The 20,612-nt window shown below is 30.9% G+C and overlaps 2 protein-coding genes and 1 pseudogene across 2 annotated transcripts; all 3 read left to right on the forward strand.

Annotated features, from left to right (window-relative positions):
* Nucleotides 1-1,815: 1,815 nt before the first annotated feature.
* On the forward strand, nt 1,816-2,485 carry LOC126555307 (uncharacterized). The gene is made up of 2 exons (XM_050210252.1): nt 1,816-2,128; nt 2,196-2,485. The coding sequence occupies exons 1-2, from the start codon at nt 1,816-1,818 to the stop codon at nt 2,483-2,485; spliced, it is 603 nt and encodes a 200-aa protein (XP_050066209.1).
* A 1,325-nt stretch (nt 2,486-3,810) lies between these two features.
* On the forward strand, nt 3,811-8,597 carry LOC126555308 (zinc finger BED domain-containing protein 4-like). Its single transcript, XM_050210253.1, has 6 exons — nt 3,811-3,907; nt 4,358-5,629; nt 5,677-5,772; nt 5,851-5,931; nt 8,091-8,291; nt 8,578-8,597. The coding sequence occupies exons 1-6, from the start codon at nt 3,811-3,813 to the stop codon at nt 8,595-8,597; spliced, it is 1,767 nt and encodes a 588-aa protein (XP_050066210.1).
* A 251-nt stretch (nt 8,598-8,848) lies between these two features.
* LOC126555310 (uncharacterized) lies at nt 8,849-9,863 on the forward strand (annotated as a pseudogene).
* The last annotated feature ends 10,749 nt before the right edge of the window (nt 9,864-20,612 follow it).

Below are 20,612 nucleotides of genomic sequence, written 5' to 3' on the forward strand. Positions count from 1 at the left end.
ATAAATAAATTTCAGGACTGACCATTGAAGTTGGCATCCATTTAGATCTCACTTCTTTTGTCGTTGAAGTCAACAACCAAAGCATATTATTTAATTGAACTTGGCTATCATTTTACGTATATGTTTTGTTGGGATATCATTACTTTTTTGTAAGTAAATTATTAATAGCTATTAAATCATATTAAAATAATTTCCAAATGGTTTTTAATAAACTATTGTATTTTCCTACATGTACGGGTTATAGTTTTTTTTTTGTGTTTTATTTATATTATCCTACGTTTACGGGTTATAATTTTTTGTTTGTGTGTTTTTATTTATATTTTCCTATGTTTACGGGTTATAATTTTTTGTTTGTGTGTCATTATTTATATTTTCCTGAACTTTTAAAATGTTTGGGTAAATTGCCCATTCAGTATCTGGAATTTTTTTTTATGCGTTTTCTACTTATACTTAATTTGGCCAAGTCGGGGCGGTATAGCGTGCGCAGGTGGTTGTACTCTACAATAGAGCTTTCTTGTGCCTTGATTTGACAATATCGACACATATTCGGCTGTACGTAGGTTAGCGGAACAATTTAAGTCAACACTACATTAAATTAGAGGCAATTAATTAATTAATTGAAAAATAAAACATCATAGATAATTAATTTCAAAATTATAATAAAATCAATTGATAAAAAATTAAAAATTAAAAATTAAAAAATTTTAAATTAAAAATCTTCCAGTTTCTGATTTTTTCCTTTGTATTAACCTAACTACCTATCTGTATGCCAAATTTGAACTTTCTAGGTCATCTGGAACTGGGTTAGAATTATGATCTATAGGTAAGTCAGTCAGTGATAAAAATGACGATTTTGGGACGTTAATATCTAAATAACGGTTTGAGGCATATTTATGAAATTTGGAAAACATTACGTATGTATCTCGTAAGTCTCAATATATGAGCCAAATTTGACATGTTTATGTGGAATAGTTTTTGAGTTATGAGGGAGTCAAAAGTGGCTCCAAATGGTTCGTGTAATATTACACACGGTGCTGCTCGCTAGTTCTGTAGCTAGAACTTGGCTTGACACGCTACCGCGTGTCTAGATATTGTTATAACTTAAAACTTATAAAAAATTCGAATCTAAAACGAATCTATGAGTGACCTACTTATAATCGGAAATCAATTAGTTTTGTAACCTATCGTAATGTTAATATTCGCGCCCAGAGATAGGGACATGCACCTATCTCCTCAACCACCCGCCTAGCCAGCCTACAATATAGGTCAACGGCCTATATTTTTCACCGGCCGTAGCCCGTATCTATTATCTTATTATATTATTATATTATTACTATTATATTATTATGCTCCCGGCCCGTACTTATCGAGATTATTTGATAGAAATTACGTATATCCGTACAGATAGATACAATCAGCCGGTCTTCGTAAAATAACTAATTTACAAGACAAAACGAAACGTTTAAAACAAATTTACATTTAATGTATATTTTTAAAAATTTTATAATTCCAAGCAACAAATATATACCTATAAAAATGACCTAAAAATGAATAGATTATAATTTATAATCTATTCATTAAACGTGATTGTTTTTATCATAGTTTATATTTTATAAGTACCTATACAAGTATAAAATATTTTTTTTTCTAACTAAATGTGTAAATTAATATATAATTTTACAGATACATGGTGTACAGTACAGTAATGTTTTCCCATCGGTGTTTGCATTATTACCAAATAAAATGGAATCTACATACTGTCGTCTATTCGAAGCATTGAAATCAATAAAACCGGCATTGAATCCGGATACAATTATGATTGATTTCGAGAAAGCTGCCATGAATGCCATTTCAAAAAAATTTCCAGTTACAAAAATTCGAGGCTGTTTTTTTCATTTTACTCAGTCTGTTTGGAGACACGTTCAACAAGCTGGACTTCAACAACGGTACACTAAAGATTCAGAATTCGCTCTTCAAATAAGAATGATGACCGCCCTTAGTTTTGTACCTGTAGCTGATGTTGAACAGGCTTTTAATGATTTGATGGATACTAGTTACTACACAGCACACGAAAAACTTTTAACTCCAATGGTTAATTATTTTGAAGACACGTGGATTGGTCGAATAGGTTGGTAGGAATAGAAGAAAGCCAGCCTTATTCCCGATCAATTTGTGGAACTGTTATGCTTATTTAGAAGAAAACATTCCAAGAACAAATAATTCTGTCGAAGGTTGGCATAATAGTTTTTCATCCACATTAAATGTAATTCATCCATGTATTTGGAAGTGTATTGAGGCATTTAAAAAAGAAGAATCTTTAAATAAAATCCACGTTGAACAATTAATAGCTGGGTATTCTATCGGTGTTAAAAGAAAATACAAAGACTTTGCTGAAAGGTTAAAAAATGTGTGTGATGACTATAATAATAGAATAACAGAAGATTATTTAAGAGGCATAGCCCATAATTTTCAGTTAAATGTTTGATTATTGAGTATTTATTTTTTGTATTATTATTTATTGTAATATAATTTTTTTTTTGACTGACAGTATATAAATGTATTTGTATGAACTATTTTTTAATTTTTAATTGAATGTAATAAACTTTACTATATTATTTTTTTTTTGGAAAGTATAATATAAATGTATTAATTGTATTAATTAATTTTTAATTTTTAATTGAATGAACAATAATTATTATACTATTATGTTAGTAAATAATATACATTTTACTATATCCACGACAAATTGTAGCCGCAGTGAATTGTACATGCGGTGAATTGTAAATACGGTGAATTGTAAATACGGTGAAATGTTAACGGTGAATAGTCACACGGTGAATTATCACGCGGTGAATTATCCGCGATCCCTGCACTAATACCTAGAGGTGGGCAAAATACATCGATTTTTTAAAAACATCGATGTTTTTGATCGATACATCGGTAGTCGTCATCGATGCTTTTATTTCAATATATCGAGAAAAAACCCGATTTTTATCCTGATGTCCGATGTTTTTTTTTTTTTCTTTAAAAACGTATTTATTTAAAAAATTTTAATTATATTCTTAGATTGACGATAATATTATTTGATATTATTCACTTTGACACATACTTTTAAATAATAGATAGTATTATTGAATAAATACATATTATTATTAGCTATGCGCATATGCGTAATACTATGACTTTTAGAATTTCAATTAATAAATACCTGGAACACACGACTGTAATAGATCACTATTGAATTCTTATAACCGGGTGCGGGTCCATTTATATACTATATAGGAACCTGAAGATTATTGTCCCTTTAATCTTTATTGACTCTTTTATCTCTACTGAAATACCAAGAAATAAGAATACCTAAGAATATTCTATTAATATATAATTTGATATCGTACTATCGTAGTTCATGCAACGTGCGTTGTGCACTTATGCGTCGCTCAGTTATCGTTTGTATTAAATAACGTTTAGTATTCGTGATTTCTGTGTGAACTGTTTCTGGTTTCAAATACTTTTCAGTTTTCTCTTTTTCTTCAAGCATCAGAGAACACAGTACAATTTGTTACTACTTATTTGTTATTTTAACAACTTAAGTATAATACCCAAAGGTAAGTAAATAAATAAAAAAAAAAAAATAATAGAGTTAGTTTAAACTTTAAAGTAAATGAGCAAAAGTTATTATATTAATTGTTGTATTGCAGGGGTTTACCACAAGATAGTTAGTGCAGATAGTTAGTTTTTTTTTCTTTATATTGGAGTACAAATACAGGGGCCCTATAACATTTTTCACATCAGGCCCCCACAAAACCTACAATGACTAGTAGAACTAGCAATGTGTGGAAGTTTTTCATTAAAGACAGTGATAAAACTGCAACATGTTCAATATGCCAAAAAAAGATAAAAACATCAGGTAAAGTATCTGAATTTTATTGTATAATCAGAAATCTTATGAACACTAGCTTCCTGCTTATTTAATCATTTTGTGCATTCTTAAATTAACCAATTTACTTTTTTTATCTCGGCTAATCTATTTTTTCTATGGAAAATTAATTTACATATTTAAAATAATTTGTATTTTAATAATATTAAATATGTGTATTTATTATATAGATGAATAGTTATATTTTTTTAATTATTCATCAATACTTCTTGTCTTTTTAAAACGATTGTTGAATATTATGGAATGTAGACTAAATTAATAGGTGACAAGTAACAACTCTAATTAACTTTTTAATTGAATAATATTATTATAATAATATTCAATTACATTTTTAATAAAAAATATCTTTGTTAAAATAATTAGGTGTTTGTAAATTATATTATAATGTTTCAAATAAATTATATTGTTTAATGATTTTAGGTAACACATCTAATTTGAACGGCCATTTAAAAAGGAAACACCAAAATACTTTGGCTAATATTGTTAATAAGGATAATCTGGATAATCCTGAACCTGAGGCATCGACTTCTAATATCCCTGATGTACCTAGTACACCTGGTACTAGTGAAAAAACTAAGGACAATCATGTATCAAATGAAATGTTTATGGGCAAATTTAATCGTCAAAAAACAATTGCTGAAACGTTTGGTATTATGACAAGTTTCAAAGAAGGTGGAGTAAAATCAGATAAACTTATTCATGCTATAATGTATATGATTTGTAAGGACAACCAGCCTATAAGCATTGTTGAGGATGAGGGATTCAAGTACTTAATGAAAACAGTATCACCACATTTTAAAATATTTAGTCGAAGATACCTTTCCAGCAAAATTTATGAGAAATATGATATTATGAAGGAGATTGTTATGACAAAATTAAAAAATATTCAACATTTTACACTTACAACAGACATTTGGACTGACATTCAAACCAGGAGTTACATTGGTGTTACTATTCATTTTGTTGAAGATTATACACTAAATTCTGCTTTGTTAGGAGTTTATGAATTAGATGAAAGGCATACAGGTAAATACATAGCAACCAAATTACTTGAAGTATGTAAAGAATGGAACATTTCCAAACAAAATATAATTGCTGTGGTAACTGATGGAGCAGCTAATATGTTGAAAGCGATTGATTTATCATATGGAAAAAAACGCCATATATTATGTTTTGCGCACACGTTAAATCTTGTTGCACAACATGCCATTTCAAGTGTCCCTGAACTCACAAATTTAATTTCAGATGTAAAAAACATTGTGAGATGGTTTAAACAAAGTGTTGTAGCAAGTGATGAATTAAGGAAAGCGACCAAAGGTGAGGGAAAATTACTCCAAGAAGTACCTACAAGATGGAATAGTACTTTTTACATGCTTGAACATTTCATTAGTTTAAGCAACATAGTTAATGATATTGTGCATAGACACATTGCAGCTCCACCTATTATTTCAGCCAAAAAAATTAAAGATATTTCTGAAATAATCGACATTTTAAGACCAATAGAAGCAGCTAACAAACAACTTTGTGGCCAAAAATTTGTGACAACCAGTATGGTTACTCCCATGATCTACATGATGACAAAAAACATAAACGAATTTAAACCTACACAGGAGATAGGTACTCAGCTTAAAGCAGGAATTTTGTACAACTGTGAACAGAGATTTTGTGAAGTGGAGGATGTTGCTCTTTTAGGCATGTCAACAATTTTAGATCCACGTTTCAAAAAAATTATTTCAAAGATCCATTAGCTTTATCTAACATGCTAAAATATATTTCTGATGAGATAAAGCAAAATAATTATGTTAGTGAGAGCTCTTCTGATGATGACATCATAGGTATGAAAAAATCATATTAAAATAATAATAAACTATTATAATATGTTTAATATATAATATATATATATATATTTTTAGAACGTGATGTGGAAAAACCATTCGATTTGTGGCAAGATCACGAACAAATTGTACAACAATCTTCTGGTCGTAGAGGACACCGTCAGTCAGATGAAATAGGATTCCCAAGCGAGCTTAATTTATATTTAAAATCCAGTGTTGCACGATTATCTGACAACCCACTCCAATATTTGGAAAGAAATGTCAAGCGTCTATACAATTTTATCAAAAAATGCGTTCAAATACTTATCAACAGTAGCTACTTCTGTACCTAGTGAGAGATTGTTTTCAAAAGCTGGGCTGACACTAATTAAACAAAGAAACCGTCTTACTTCAAAACACCTGAATAAATTATTATTTTTGCAATCAATTGATAAAAGATTATGGTCATTATGAATAGGTAATTGTTTTGGTTTCACAAATTTGTAAATAAGATAATGTTATAATTCTTTTTTTTTAATTAAAATGTTTTTGTTATTTTAATAAATTTATGAACAACCAGTTATGTTTTAAGTATAATAGTGTATTATCTTTAAAAAAAAAATGTATTTGTTGTTTTCTTATAAATTTATATTCAAGGAGTTATATTTTGAATATTATGTTATATTTAAATCTTTAAAAAAAATGTATTTGTTGTTTTCTAATAAATTTATATTCAAGGAGTTATATTTTAATCTTTTAAAGAATTGTATTTGTTGTTTTCTTATAAATTTATATTCAAGGAGTTATATTTTAAATATTATGTTATATTTAATCTTTAAAAAAAATGTATTTGTTGTTTTCTAATAAATTTATATTCAAGGAGTTATATTTTAATCTTTTAAAGAATTGTATTTGTTGTTTTCTTATAAATTTATATTCAAGGAGTTATATTTTGAATATTATGTTATATTTTAATCTATTAAAAAAATGTATTTGTTTTTTTCTAATAAATTTATATTAAAGGAGTTATATTTTGAATCTAATATTATATTTTAAACTAAAATAATAGTGTTCTTTTTTTTGTAAATTTATAAATAAGGCTTTTCAATTTGTAAGAAAGTGAATTTTTGACTGATTATGAAACGCAGTTTTTTAGATACAAAATTTGAATTTAAACTATTATAGAATTCTTAAAATTTTGATTTTATGTGCATTTTTATATAAGTAAAACATCGATGTTATTCCTAAGAACATCGATTATTAAAATCGTCGATGTTTTCAATATTAAAATCGATTTCAAGAATTAATGGATGTTTTAAATTTCGATATATCGATACATCGAACATCGATGTTCACAAGATGTTGCCCATCTCTAAAAAATATATCAACTATTGAAGATGCACGTAATGCGGAATTCGGATAAAGTAGATCTGAAATGTGGTAGTACTTCATCAGTTTTTATTATTTTAATACTTACGTATCTACTTGATGTATTTTAATTAAATAATCTTTTCTATCAATAAATATATCTATATAATCAAACAAATTTTATAATTCTTTGAGTATAGCGAATCTCAAAGCGGTATATGTCGATAATAACAACTATTTTTATGAGACTTCTATAAAAGTTAGCTCGAAATAATATAATAATCATAATTTTTGTCAAATGCTGCGTAAACAACACGACGGCACGGTATGCGTTATATAACATGTTCTATTGTTAACGGAATGGCTTGTCCCAGTCGGCCTTTCGTTCTATTGTGCTCTACACGCGCAGGTCAGTTTCTAGAATCGGTAATGAAATTTTGTCCAATACATTGATACCCAAAATAGTTCAAATCTATAGCGATGTACACAATTATCATGGTAAATACCCAATTAATATTTTACCTAGCCCTGGCTTAATTTGTCTTCATCACCGCAAATGCTAAGACACTTGCTCCGTTGTCGACCGATGTACAACCAGTCTGTTCTAGACATCTATAGCGTTTACTTTGCCTTTGCTTTCTCCCTGTTTTCACAGTCCTTACACAACAGTATTATCAATTTTTCTCAGTGTAATTTTTTCCAAGTGTTTAAACACTTTATTTTCATCCGTTTTATCTTAAACATTCACATCATGTTTAATTGCGATCAGTGTCAGTCAGTTTTCACCATGAAGCATAATTTGGTCGCCCATAAAAAACTCATCTCGGAATTCGATTCCCATGCACTATTTGCCCTACGACATTTAAATACAAGTCAGATCTTAATAGACACCAAAAAAATCTTCATGGTACGTATTTATTTAATATTATTTTTCATCATTCATGATATTAATTTATAATAATTTTTTCAAGATATCATTAACGTGCCCGCACATAGTCAACCCGCCGCACGAGAGAGCGTTATTCGGTATGCGCCTCCTGTCGCTCCTCAGATCCAGATAGCGCCTCAAATTTTTGTACCGGATGTCCCGGCTGGCGGTTCGTACGTGTTAACTGAAGATGATATTTGTATGTTCGCAATGGATGCATATGAAATGCAAGACGCCGATACAGGTTAGTTTTATTTATTAGCGCTGAATTTATTAGATTTTTAAAAGACCCACTGATGTTCTTCCGTAGATTTTTTTTTTAAGAAATATCGTAAGATTTAAAATAAATTTTTAAAATTACGTGTCGTTAAATTAGTTTTATTAAATTATAAGTCCGATAGTTATATTCATTACTTGTAATAATTTTTAAATAAATACATCAGACGGATGATACTTAGAAATTTAATAGATTCAACATTAAATTTAACGCAATAGATATTAATTAGTTTTTTTTTTTTTTTTTGTTAAAGAATCTTACACTACTGGTTAAAATGGTAAACGCGTTTCGACAGCCAATATCGTGTCGGCTTAGTCTGCTGTGGTTAATTTAGACATCGAAACCTACAGCAGGCGATTGAAAATACTTATAGTTGAAAAGGTAAATATTTATATTTTATATGATTTTTAAACAGATTTTTTAAAAAAATTTTCTTATTTTTACAGGTACATAGAGTAATACAATTCAACCAGTCTGACTGGCTGGCTAAATATATTGAGTTGAATACCGAGATGAGGAAGAAGGCGAAGAATGATTTTGAGAAAGACTTTTAAATTAATGAATAACGCTGTATTTGGTATGTCACTTTATTTATTAAATTTATTCTATTTTTACTAACATTTTTATTTTTACAGGTAAAACAATGCAATCGAAGAGGAAGGAGATGAAGATGGAGTTGGTGTCATGTGAAAGGAGGTTGCAAAAACTTATAAACAAGTGTACGTTCAAACACTGTACAAATTACAATGAGAACCTTAATGCTGTCGCCCTGGAGAATAAGATTATTAGATTTGACAAACCTATTTATATTGGTAAATATACTTTTTTTAAATTACATTTTTATCATTTATTAACACATTTATTATTTACAGGATTTGCAGTACTAGACATAAGTAAGACGCTGATGTACGACTATCATTATAATGTAATGAAGAAATTCTACAGAGACAAAATTAAATTAATGTACACTGATACAGGTAAATATATTAAAACTATACTCATGTATATAATATATTAATTTAATATCATTATTTTTCCAGATTCACTAGTATATCATATTGATACCGAAGATTTTTATGTGGACTTGGCGGCTAATCGTAACTTGTTGGACCGGATGGACACCGCCAACCTGCCCAATGACCATCCGTGCTATGTGGCAAAAAGAAAGAAGTCTTCGGGGTACTTTTCTGATGAGGTGGATGGGAATATAATCACTGAGTTCTGTGCGTTGAGGGCAAAGTCCTACGCTCTAATGTATATGCTGGAGCAGAGGACAGAGTTGGTGGTGAAAAGATCAAGGCAAAGGGTATCAGAGCTCATGTTGTTAAGAACCACATGACGATGGAAGACCATAGGAAGTGTTTGTTTGGTGAAGCTGGAGTGGAGGCATACAAGGAGAATGTATCAATACGGTCATTCAACCACCAGCTAGTAACGATAAAGACCAGGAAGCTGACCTATAACAACTATGATGATAAGAGGGTGGTGTTAGAAGATAAAATAAATACACTGGCCCATGGCCATTATAGCATAGAGTAAGTTATTACAAAATAAATATTTAAATTATTTTACTAATATTTTCTCTTAATTTTACAGGAGAGATGAACCCGAGCACGATTAGATGAAGGTTCCAACCTTCTACATTACTTTTCTTGATTTTATATATTATATTTTTTTTCTGTTAATTAGTTTTATTGTAAATATTATACGTTATATAGTCTGTTATATTTGAGATAGATTATTGTATATAACCTTTGTATTTAGATGTTACGGGCAGATACACCGACGATTGTAAAATAACTCAAATTGAAATGATTGTAAATACTGTCTAACAGAATGTTTTTAAGTTAGATTAGTGTATAAACTTACAGTATTTCCCCCCTTTATAATGTATAATTGATAGATAATTAAGTTTTTTCATATTTATAATGTATAATTGTTAGATATTTAAGTTAGTTTACAATGTTTTCTTATAATATTTTTTTCCTGTTAATAATCATGTTGTTTCTGTTTCAGGTTGATGGAAGCCCATACATATTTAATTTAAAAACCTGTGTAAATGCTATCATATATAAATGTATGTTAGCATATAAATAAATAAAAAAAAATGTTAAAATATGTTCATGTTTATTCAATAAAATGTATACAATCTTTAAGAATTATTTATAAACCATTTCCTTAAAGCAAATACTTTATAGAATGTCCATTGTTTAGGATTTAAATCCTTATGAAAAATACAGCAAGGTAAAGTTTCTTCATCACAAATTTGTTCCAGTCGAGGACAGCCCAAGTCTTCAATGTTGATGATTGTGACGTGAGGTATAAACTCCATGATAAGTTGTTTTTTCTGTTCGCCTTTGATGTAAATGTATGTAGACTTTAAAGAATTCAATATTCTACTTAGCTCTTCATATTCGATATTACCATAGTCTACAGATATCTGATGATAATTACGTTCTAACCACTTGTTAATTTTCATCAAATATACCCGATATGCGTTTTATTTCGGCATTTACACTGTCTATAGAAGAAAGTATAAAAGAAAGTTTTGTATCTGTTTCTATATAATTATTAAACAGCTCCGACATGCGATTTTCCAGCGTTAGTAGATGAACAACATTACTTTTTATGTTATGAATTTCTTTCTGCTGATTATTTATTTCATTTTGTAATGTTTTATTACTTGACTGAATATCTGATATAATTTTTTTTGTTTCACTAGCTTGAGAACCTCCAAACACGTTCATGGTTATATTACTACTGACACTATACTTTAACATCGCGTGTATTTATCCAACTATTATGCGTGTTATCAAATCCGAGCCACTTGACAAGCATCTGATTTTGCTTTTTACGTATAATTTTTTCGATCAGATATTCGTTCGGGTGTTTGGTTTTATGTATTTCAGCCGAGTAAAAACAACCGGAAATCGGTTTACCCGTATAATCTTGTAACTGATAAGTGACGGGCAATGTTCTATTTATTTTGATAATCTCGAATATTTCCGTAGACCAATTGGGTAAATAACCTTTTGTAAACACACCTTTTTGTGTACTGATACGGACGTTATCACCAACTTTGAATTTAATTTTCTCATTATTAATCTCACGTTGTTTTATTATGACTGACAAAGGATTTAAATCTGCTTGCGTCGGAGTCATTCCTATCGTTCTATATTTTGAATTGTTATATTCGTTAAGCAGCTTTGGTAAAATTGAAATCCATTCGTGTGAACCACGCGCCGTAAATTCTCTAAACAATTTTTCTTTTAATGTACGATTAAACCGTTCGGCAATGCACGCTTTCATGATGCTAAACGTAGAATATTTGTGAATATTATATTTGGTCATCAATGTGTCGAAAATGGTGTTGTAAAATTCTTTACCGTTATCTAGTTGTAAAAAATTCGGTGAGCGGTCTAGTAATATTTTAGACATTGCGTTTGTGAATTCTTTTCCAGTTTTCGATTTTAATGGCACGGCCCACGCAAATTTAGTAAAACAGTCTATCACGCATAAGATATACTTGTAACCTTTATTTTTCTTTGAATACGGTATCATTTCATCCAAGTCGGCCTGCCATAAATCATTTTTTCGATATACGTTGACTCTGAGCCTTACGAAAATTTTCCGTGACGGTTTGTGTAGTTCAATAGCGATATCGCGTTTAGACATTTGGTATTCGTTTTATTAGCCCAGCTTCAAGTAATTCTTCGAAAATCGATATTATTTCATTGGAGACGCCTATATTACCGGCAGCTTTCGAAGCGAAAAGTAATAGTAACCGATCGACTAACTCATTCGGATTATCCCAATACACTAAGTTATTTTTCTGCAATTTCATAGATAGTCGGCCACCGGAGGGAAATAATTTATGTATTATATCCTTATATTTAGAACCACTTTTTTGATTTTTTTACTTTTTAAGGTCAAATGTGCCGATGTCTGAATTAATATAGATTTATATACTTGTAGATCGTTTTCGGTGTAAATAAGTGGATTTTTCTAAAATAATAACTGGATTAGACCCGAGGTTGTTGAATAAGTAGTACCGTCGATAAGAATAGAGTTTTCAATAAATTTTACTTCTTTATCGCCCAAGATAATATTTCCATCTGAAAGTTTTTTCGGACCATAGGTTTTGTCTAAATCTATAGAGTGAAACCGATTTTCAATTTCTTGTTGATACTTTTCATTAAGATCGTCGTTATTTTTTTATTTTGATCGATGACGATTCGGTTGTATTCGATAATTTAGTTAAGGGGTCGATAATAGGTTTAAAAGTTTGTGACATTAATTGTTGAACATTTGCTTCTCCAGTTTTTAATGCAATATATTTACGTTTAATATTTTCTTTAGCCTTAAATAACTCATCTAATATACTACCTTCATCCTTCATGACTGCGTTTTAAATGGAAAATTTAATTTTATACATCGCCTTATATAACGACAAAAGTATCAAAACCATAACGATATCGTCCGTTCTCGCGCTCGCTATCTTTACAAATAACGACGAATGCAAATCTGTCACGGTTCCAACACGTAACGCAGAAATGTTTAAATTGTATGTATGTCATATCGCCCGAACAGTGTTCATTGTATACATGTTTTAAATTTGTCTCGTCTTGTTTGAATAATACTATCAAATTTGCATTGTCGCGGATCAACTGCTTTGGTACTTTTGAATAACTCTGAGCCAGATAAAATACATCTATTTTATTGTGCCGCCCTCTACAAAAGAATTCACGTATCACTTGCTGATGTTCTCCAATAACATCGTCCATGATAAATATAGAGTTTGGTAAAACTTTTTCACCGTCAGTATCGTCGATTATACGTTTTAATAATTTATATTTTGGTTGTTCTAACGTTTTAGAGTATATGTAAACGTTTTCAAAACGTAGACCGTTTTCGTCAACAAGTAGAAAATATATTAAATTTGTTTTATTACAACCGGAACTCCCCAACATCAATGAGCGTATAGTGTTTGGAAATAGCTCACCATGTCTAAACTGTATTGTATCCGGAGTATCAATGTTATAAATTCGTAGTTTTTTCTGTTGCTCGATGAAGCGCATTTTTTCACTATAAATATCAATGCTATGTACTTGAAAGCGTCACACGATGTCTTGCGTTCGTAAGCGAAACAACAATAAAGGTTCTGGTCTTATTAACTCAGTTATAAATCATCTACCTGTGGAATTACATCTGCCTGGCTATAGGTAAGTCACTAAAATATATTATTATTATTAAATCCAAACTACGTTTTTTTTTTTTTTTTGTTTGTTTTTTTTTTTTTTCCAGATTTGCTGGTCCCGGTACTAAATTAAAAGAAAGATTAGAACGTGGTGAACGGGGAATAAACAGACTAGACGAGTTGGCCAGAGCTCACGATATCGCATACGAAGAAAGTAATTTGTTAACCGATCGACAAAGAGCTGACGAAATATTAGAGAATCAAGCTTGGGAAGTGTTTAAATCTAAAAACACTGGTATTAAGGAAAAAGCGTCCTGGTTGGTTACTACAGCTATGAAGGCGAAACGCAAGTTGGGCGCTGGTTGCGGATTTAAACAGATGGTTTCGGCAGCAAAAAAATCAATCAAAAATAAAATTAACGAAAAGAATATAACCAAGTTAGTAAGGACATGTCTGTCGGCTGCGAAAAAAAATCAAAAAAAATCTAAAAATAAGAAAACTCCAAGAATTATACCAATACCGAAAAAGGGCGGTGTTCTACTTTTAATACCTATTTTCGCTAGTTTATCGGCGTTGGGCGCTCTTACCGGCGGTGTCGGTAATATAGTTAAAGTCGTAAATGAATTAAATTCCGGTAAAAACACACCTATTCATTTAGGGAAAGGTTTATATCTTACACCGCACAAGGGGCAGTCTTATAAAATTGTTAAAGGTAAAGGTTTATACCTCGCACCTTACAAAGGCGGATCGGTAAAGAAAACTAGAAAAACGATAAAAAAACTAATTTCCACGTTACCCAAGAGAGCGTTGTACGACTATGAGATTATAAAATACGCTGACATGTTGAAAATACCTCATTTCATCGGTGTGTTTTCCAGAGACAAGTTGCCTCCAGAGCTAAGCATCAAGAGTCTGCTGTGGTTAATTTAATAAAAATAAAATTAACATTGTGTATTCAGATACTGATTCGTTAGTTTACGAAATAAGAACTTCTAACTTTTTCGATGACATAAAACGAGAATTATTTTCTTACTTTGATACTTCAAATTATCCGAAAAATCACTATTGTTCTAGTGATCGTAGAAAAAATCAACCCGGTTATTTTAAAGACGAATTAAAATCTGAAATCTTATTAGAATTTATTACTTTACGTCTTTACGTCCTAAACTCTATGCATATAAAACAAATAAAGATGAAGTAAAAAGAGCTAAGGGTGTTAAAAAATATGTTATTAATAATCACATGAAGTTTGACGAATATTTAATTATATTAAATGCATATATCAATAATTCAGCTAGTCAACAATTATGTAATAATGCATCGACAGGTCCGAGTAGAAATATGAGGAATTTATTTCAGTACATCGACATGTCCGAGCAGTCTTTTGTTATTTACATCTATAAGATATGTATTTACGCCCCGAATTATGAGTCACATGTCCATCCTTTGTCTTTAAGGAATTTACCCCTACCAATTATTGTCTGAAATGCACATATGCTTGGCTCTACAAGAGCAGACAATCATTCAGTCTGTCCTCAGCCTTATACTGTTTCTCACGTCTCAACCGTTCTCTCGCAGTTTTTATATTTTTTCAGTGTTTAATATTTTTATAAGTGATGGCTTGATTAATCGCTGACAACACTAGAGTTGTTGTCCGGTTTGTGTTATTAACGTGACTAACGGACTTTACACGCGCAGTCCTATATATATTAAAAAATTGCAAACCCATATCACGAGTCTTGAATTTATAAGCGTACCGATATCGGCTCACCTCGTAGATCGATCAACTCGTCGTTCTGATTTTTAAAATTATACTAACATGCGTTATAGATGTAGAATTAAGCGAGTAAAATACCAAATGCGGTGGTACCTCAATTATTTTATAACCTGGAGGTACAGTAGGGTAAAACTCGTGTATTGTATGGCACTGCTTCCCGTTGATGAATAAACCTGTAGCTAGGTTTGATTCGATATATATACAGTTTGTTTTTGTAATATTAACCACCGTATCAGATTCATGTTACACATTACCAGCATATTTTCGATTTTTGAATCCCATAAACTGACCAATGTTATTAGGCATGGTAAAATCTACAGCTTCGTTACACCAGATTGTACTTTTTAGTGTATTATTATCAGCTTTCAATTCGAATATTATATCTGTATCATGTAATATGCGATGTATTGCTGACTGTTGGGGTTTCAAACAAATAACTCTATTCCAAATATAAACGACAAGTGTAATAAAATAGGATTCGCATACGTACCGCGATGAAGTTAATAAATGAACAACGACTTGTAATTTTCCACTCGGGTCAAAACCAATATGTACAAACTTACGGGTTGCAAAGTCTAGTGTGTAGCTAGTAGATTCGATGAGTTCAGCTGGTGGTGTCGGTGGCACATAAGTAAAGGTCTTCTTTCTATACAAGACAGAGTTGTCAGCGATTGATCCAGCCATCACTTATAAAAATATTAAACACTGAAAAAATATAAAAACTGCGAGAGAACGGTTGAGACGTGAGAAACAGTATAAGGCTGAAGACAGACTGAATGATTGTCTGCTCTTGTAGAGCCAAGCATATGTGAATTTCAGACAATAATAGGTAGGGGTAAATTCCTTAAAGACAAAGGATGGACATGTGACTCATAATTCGGGGCTTAAATACATATCTTATAGATGTAAATAACAAAAGACTGCTCGGACATGTCGATGCATGTCGATGTACTAAAATAAATTCCTCATATTTCTACTTTGACCTGTCAATGCATGTCGATGTAATGGAATATTTCATATTTCTACTGACGATGCTTTTTAATTTGATCAGGACGTTATTTGTTACCATAAAATGCATTATTTATAACAGTTTTAACAATAATTATCAATGGAGTTAGAGTTGAAGTGGGCCAAATATGTACGACAGAGGTAGTACATACCCGGTTCGATTCTAACACCAGATTATTGTTATTTTTTGCATTATGTGATGGAAAAACGTTATTAAAGACGTTGTTAGATATATAATGTAACTGGTGACTGAAATATATGTACGGTAAATGGTGAATGTACAATATGGTGCATGTACGGTAATATGGTACGTTTACAATAATATGATAAGCGTAATTGATTACCACGGCGGCGGTGTAAAAATACGTCACACACGTAGTGGCTTGGTCTGCGGCAGGAGGCGGAGGTACACGATGGTCAGGGGGCAGCGGTGTAAAAATACGTCACACACGTAGTGGATCAAGCGGTGTGGCTCATGCGGGACATACGTCACTCACGTAGTGGGCAGAGGGGTCTACGGGGTTGGTAAGGATCAAGGGCTCAGTAAGGCTCATGGCTCAGGGGCTTATGTTTCAGAATGCCCTATTATATACTACTCATAACAACAACTTCATACAAAAAAATATTTACAGTTTTTCGACCAGAAATAAAGACAGGACGCTGCACTACTCCTCCAGTTGCATCGATATTGATAATAGAGTGATCATTTTGTTTGATATATTGCCCGTAAACATTTAACTCATTACCAGACCAATAATGAATGAAAAAACGGTCATATCCTATATCACCTATAGTTGAATTTAAATTATTTGTTTGCTTTAAAATTGAAATCGAAAATATTGGATCTTTGTGGATATTTTCTTGTTGTAATGTTTTAGATTTTAATATTCTAAGAGAATTTAATGTTGGTATATAACTGTGTTCTTTTTCTCCAAAATGCATTATTCCTTTTGCTTCCATTCTTTGTATGTAGCTAGGAGACATATTTTCTTTTATCTACTTATTTTTCAGCTCATCGCGTTTTCTCCTTATCAACCTTCTTTTATTTTTTCTTTTACACTCTTTATGCATTCCTTGATACTTACATGAAATTATAATAAGTGCATTTTCATCAGGTTCGTTTTCAATTTCTCCAGTGAACTTATTGTTACAAGAAGAGCAACTTCCGACAATTTTTAGATATATATTCCCTCCAGGATGCACATTAGCTCTTTTATATGATATTGCACACGGCAAGCCACAGTATGCATGGAAATGTTTATGTATAACATTGGTCCATTGATAAGGTTCAAGGACATAATAACTTTTTTTAATAATTTTTGAAAAATTTTTATCCTGGCAGTTGTATTTCTTAATTTTAGGGCCAATCTCTTTCCATTCTTCTACAGCAGTGTTTCCCAACTTTTTACCACCATGGACCACTTTGATAATATTTTATATGTCGCGGACCACCTCAATTTTACGCAAACTAGGAAGACCTTTTTTTTTTTTTGCTCATTAACAAGAATACACAAAATTTATCAAAAAATGTTAATTTTTATTATTTTACTGTACCCTTATTACCCTGATATCTACACACTTATAAAAATGGAAAATACTTATCGGTCGTCGGCAGAAACAACAATAAGATAACCGTATATTATGGTGAAATAAAATATTTTTCGCTGTTTAAAAAAAATTAATAATTTTTAATAGAAAACGAAGAAAGGTACCGCGGACCACCTATGACTGGCCCACGGACCACCGGTTGGGAAACACTGTTCTACAGACAAAACTGTATTAAAATTCATGATTTCTTCACTTTCATTGCTATCATTTTCAGACTGTTCAGAATGTTCAGATGATAATATATTCTCAATCGGTAGCTCTGGTTCTTTTGTTAATACTCGTTGTACATTATATACATTTTTTTTCACTATAGTATAAAAATGCTTTGGTGCTAAGATGTTATTTAATGTGTTGGCTATTTTCGTCGAACTGAATCACTTGGTATGGGTATATTGATTATTATTATTGTTTATTGATTATGTGTGTTTTATAGTTCTATTATATTTATATATTATGACTATGTATGTTTTATAATTTTTTTAGCAGATGTCTTTTTATTTTATCTTCTATTTTGAATTTACCCCACCTAATAGTGTTTCAAGTGAGAAATTCTCCACCACCTAATAATCGGTAGACATTTGACTTTACAAGAATACTAACCTTGAGGTTTTTAATTTTACAATGATCGAAAAATGACATTGCTTTTGTGGAGCTGTTTTTCCTATTTGTCTGAAATCCGATGATAACATATCGTGGTTTTTCCAATTTGTTGGATGTTTTTACTTTCCAAGAATGCGATGTATTTTGAGGTAGAAACGGATATTCACACAACTCCCACGATCTAAACGCACAGTTTAGTGGCTTCTGATTGTTTACTACTTTCAGCAATCTAATTTTTTTTTTATCACTAACTTTTACTATATGCATTCGCCATAATATTTTCGTTATATTTATTTTAACGTCTTGTAGTTTAGGCGCGTTTGTGACAATTACATTATCTTTGTACTGTTTAACAGCATTTATATCTAGCGAAGCTCTATTTAATATAAGTTGTTGGTTACAGTTTATTAAAATTCGCTTATAATCTTCACAAAATCCGAACAAATCTTTAAGATTAATACATCCGTTAAACATATTACTATTAATAAAATCTTTATTTGCATTTTCAATGTCACTATCCCAAGTAGCGTTATGGTGAGATGTAATATTGAATTTATTATAAGAACAATATCCTTTTAATGTGGTTGTTACACCTGGATTGGTGAGTTTCTGAATTTAAATAACATTTATTTCATATTTCATATTGGAGAAAATAAATGCCAGCCCATTGTTTATAAATCGAATATCATCAGTTATTTCTACAGGCTTGGTTATTTTTCCTTCGATGTAAATATAACTTTCACATGGTAGAGTATAACACTCCGTGTCGTGCAAAGCAATACGCACTTCATCGTTATTGGAGAGAGCTGACGTGGAATAAGGTAAAAACGAATGATAATCAATTTGTTTTATAATACAATCGTCAACGTATTCAGCCGTTACATCTAAATACATATCGCCTATGTTAAATGGCGTTTAACGAACGTAGAAAAGCTAAATTTTCAGCTGTTAGACTTTTCCCAACTTGTTTTCCTTTCGAATACTTTAGAGTTGTTGTCTTGTTAGTGTTATTAACACGACTAATGGGTTTTACATATGTAGTCCTATACACATATATTATGAAATTTTATCACAAGTCTTAAATTAATAGACGTATTGATATGGGTTCACCTCGTAAATCGATCCAATCGTTGTTCTGATTTTTAAAATTATACTTGCATGCGATATAGATGTAGAATTGATGGAGTAAAGTACCAAATGTGTCGGTATCTCTATTATTTTATAACCCGGAGGAAAATTTGGATAAAATTCGTGTATTGTATGCTACTGTTTTCGGTTGTTGAATGAACCCATAGCTAGATTTGAGTCTATATATATACAGTTTGTTTTGGTAATATTTACCAACGTATCCTATTGATGTTTGATATTGGCATCATAAATTCGATTTTTGAAACCCAAAAACTCTCCTGTACTATTAGGAATGGAAAAATCTATAGTTTTCCTGCACATGATTTCACATTTTAACGTGTTATTATTGGCCTTCAACTCAAATGTTTCATGTTTGGGCAGTATACGTTTAATTGCTGTCTCGATTACTTTCAATTCATAAGAACCTATAGGTATTGTAAAAATTTCACTGACTTCATTTGATTTAACATTGTATGTGAAACCTATTTTATTACACTTCTCGTTTACATTAGGTATAGAATTGTTTGTCTGAAAACCTAACAGGCAAATCTTGGCATTTTTACTGACTTCTATCGGTGGGACAAAGTCACAAGACAATACACTCGAGTTTCCAGTCAAGGTTAGGACAACAATTGCAAACATAAGTGACCACAGTTTGTTGTATTGTATTTTTGATGTCTATCGTAATTGTATTCGATATTACTACAACCTTTGAAATATTTCTGTATTTCTAACGGCGGTGGCAAATTTCCAAAAAGGTCGTAATATTTAACTTGTTTCCCGATTTTTTTTACGCTACCCAATGCGTTCCTGTTCCGTTTTCGACGTCTAAATTAACTACGTCTAAATTCTCGATGCTTTACTCTCAGAGGCAACTTGTCTCTAGAAAATACTCCTATAAAATGAGGTACTTTAAACACGTCGGCGTATTTTATAATCTCGAAATCGTACAACGCTCTATCGGGTAACG

This window comes from Aphis gossypii, unplaced genomic scaffold, assembly GCF_020184175.1.
Source record: "Aphis gossypii isolate Hap1 unplaced genomic scaffold, ASM2018417v2 Contig00791, whole genome shotgun sequence".
Lineage (NCBI taxonomy): Eukaryota > Metazoa > Arthropoda > Insecta > Hemiptera > Aphididae > Aphis > Aphis gossypii.

Coding starts and splice junctions, on each gene's coding strand:
- LOC126555307 (XM_050210252.1), top strand. CDS start 1,816: ATGATTGATTTCGAGAAAGCTGCCATGAATGCCATTTCAAAAAAATTT. Junction 2,129..2,195: donor CACGTGGATTGGTCGAATAG/GTTGGTAGGAAT, acceptor ATGCTTATTTAG/AAGAAAACATTCCAAGAACA.
- LOC126555308 (XM_050210253.1), top strand. CDS start 3,811: ATGACTAGTAGAACTAGCAATGTGTGGAAGTTTTTCATTAAAGACAGT. Junction 5,630..5,676: donor GGAGGATGTTGCTCTTTTAG/GCATGTCAACAA, acceptor ATTATTTCAAAG/ATCCATTAGCTTTATCTAAC. Junction 5,932..8,090: donor TTCTGGTCGTAGAGGACACC/GTCAGTCAGATG, acceptor AATTTTTTCAAG/ATATCATTAACGTGCCCGCA.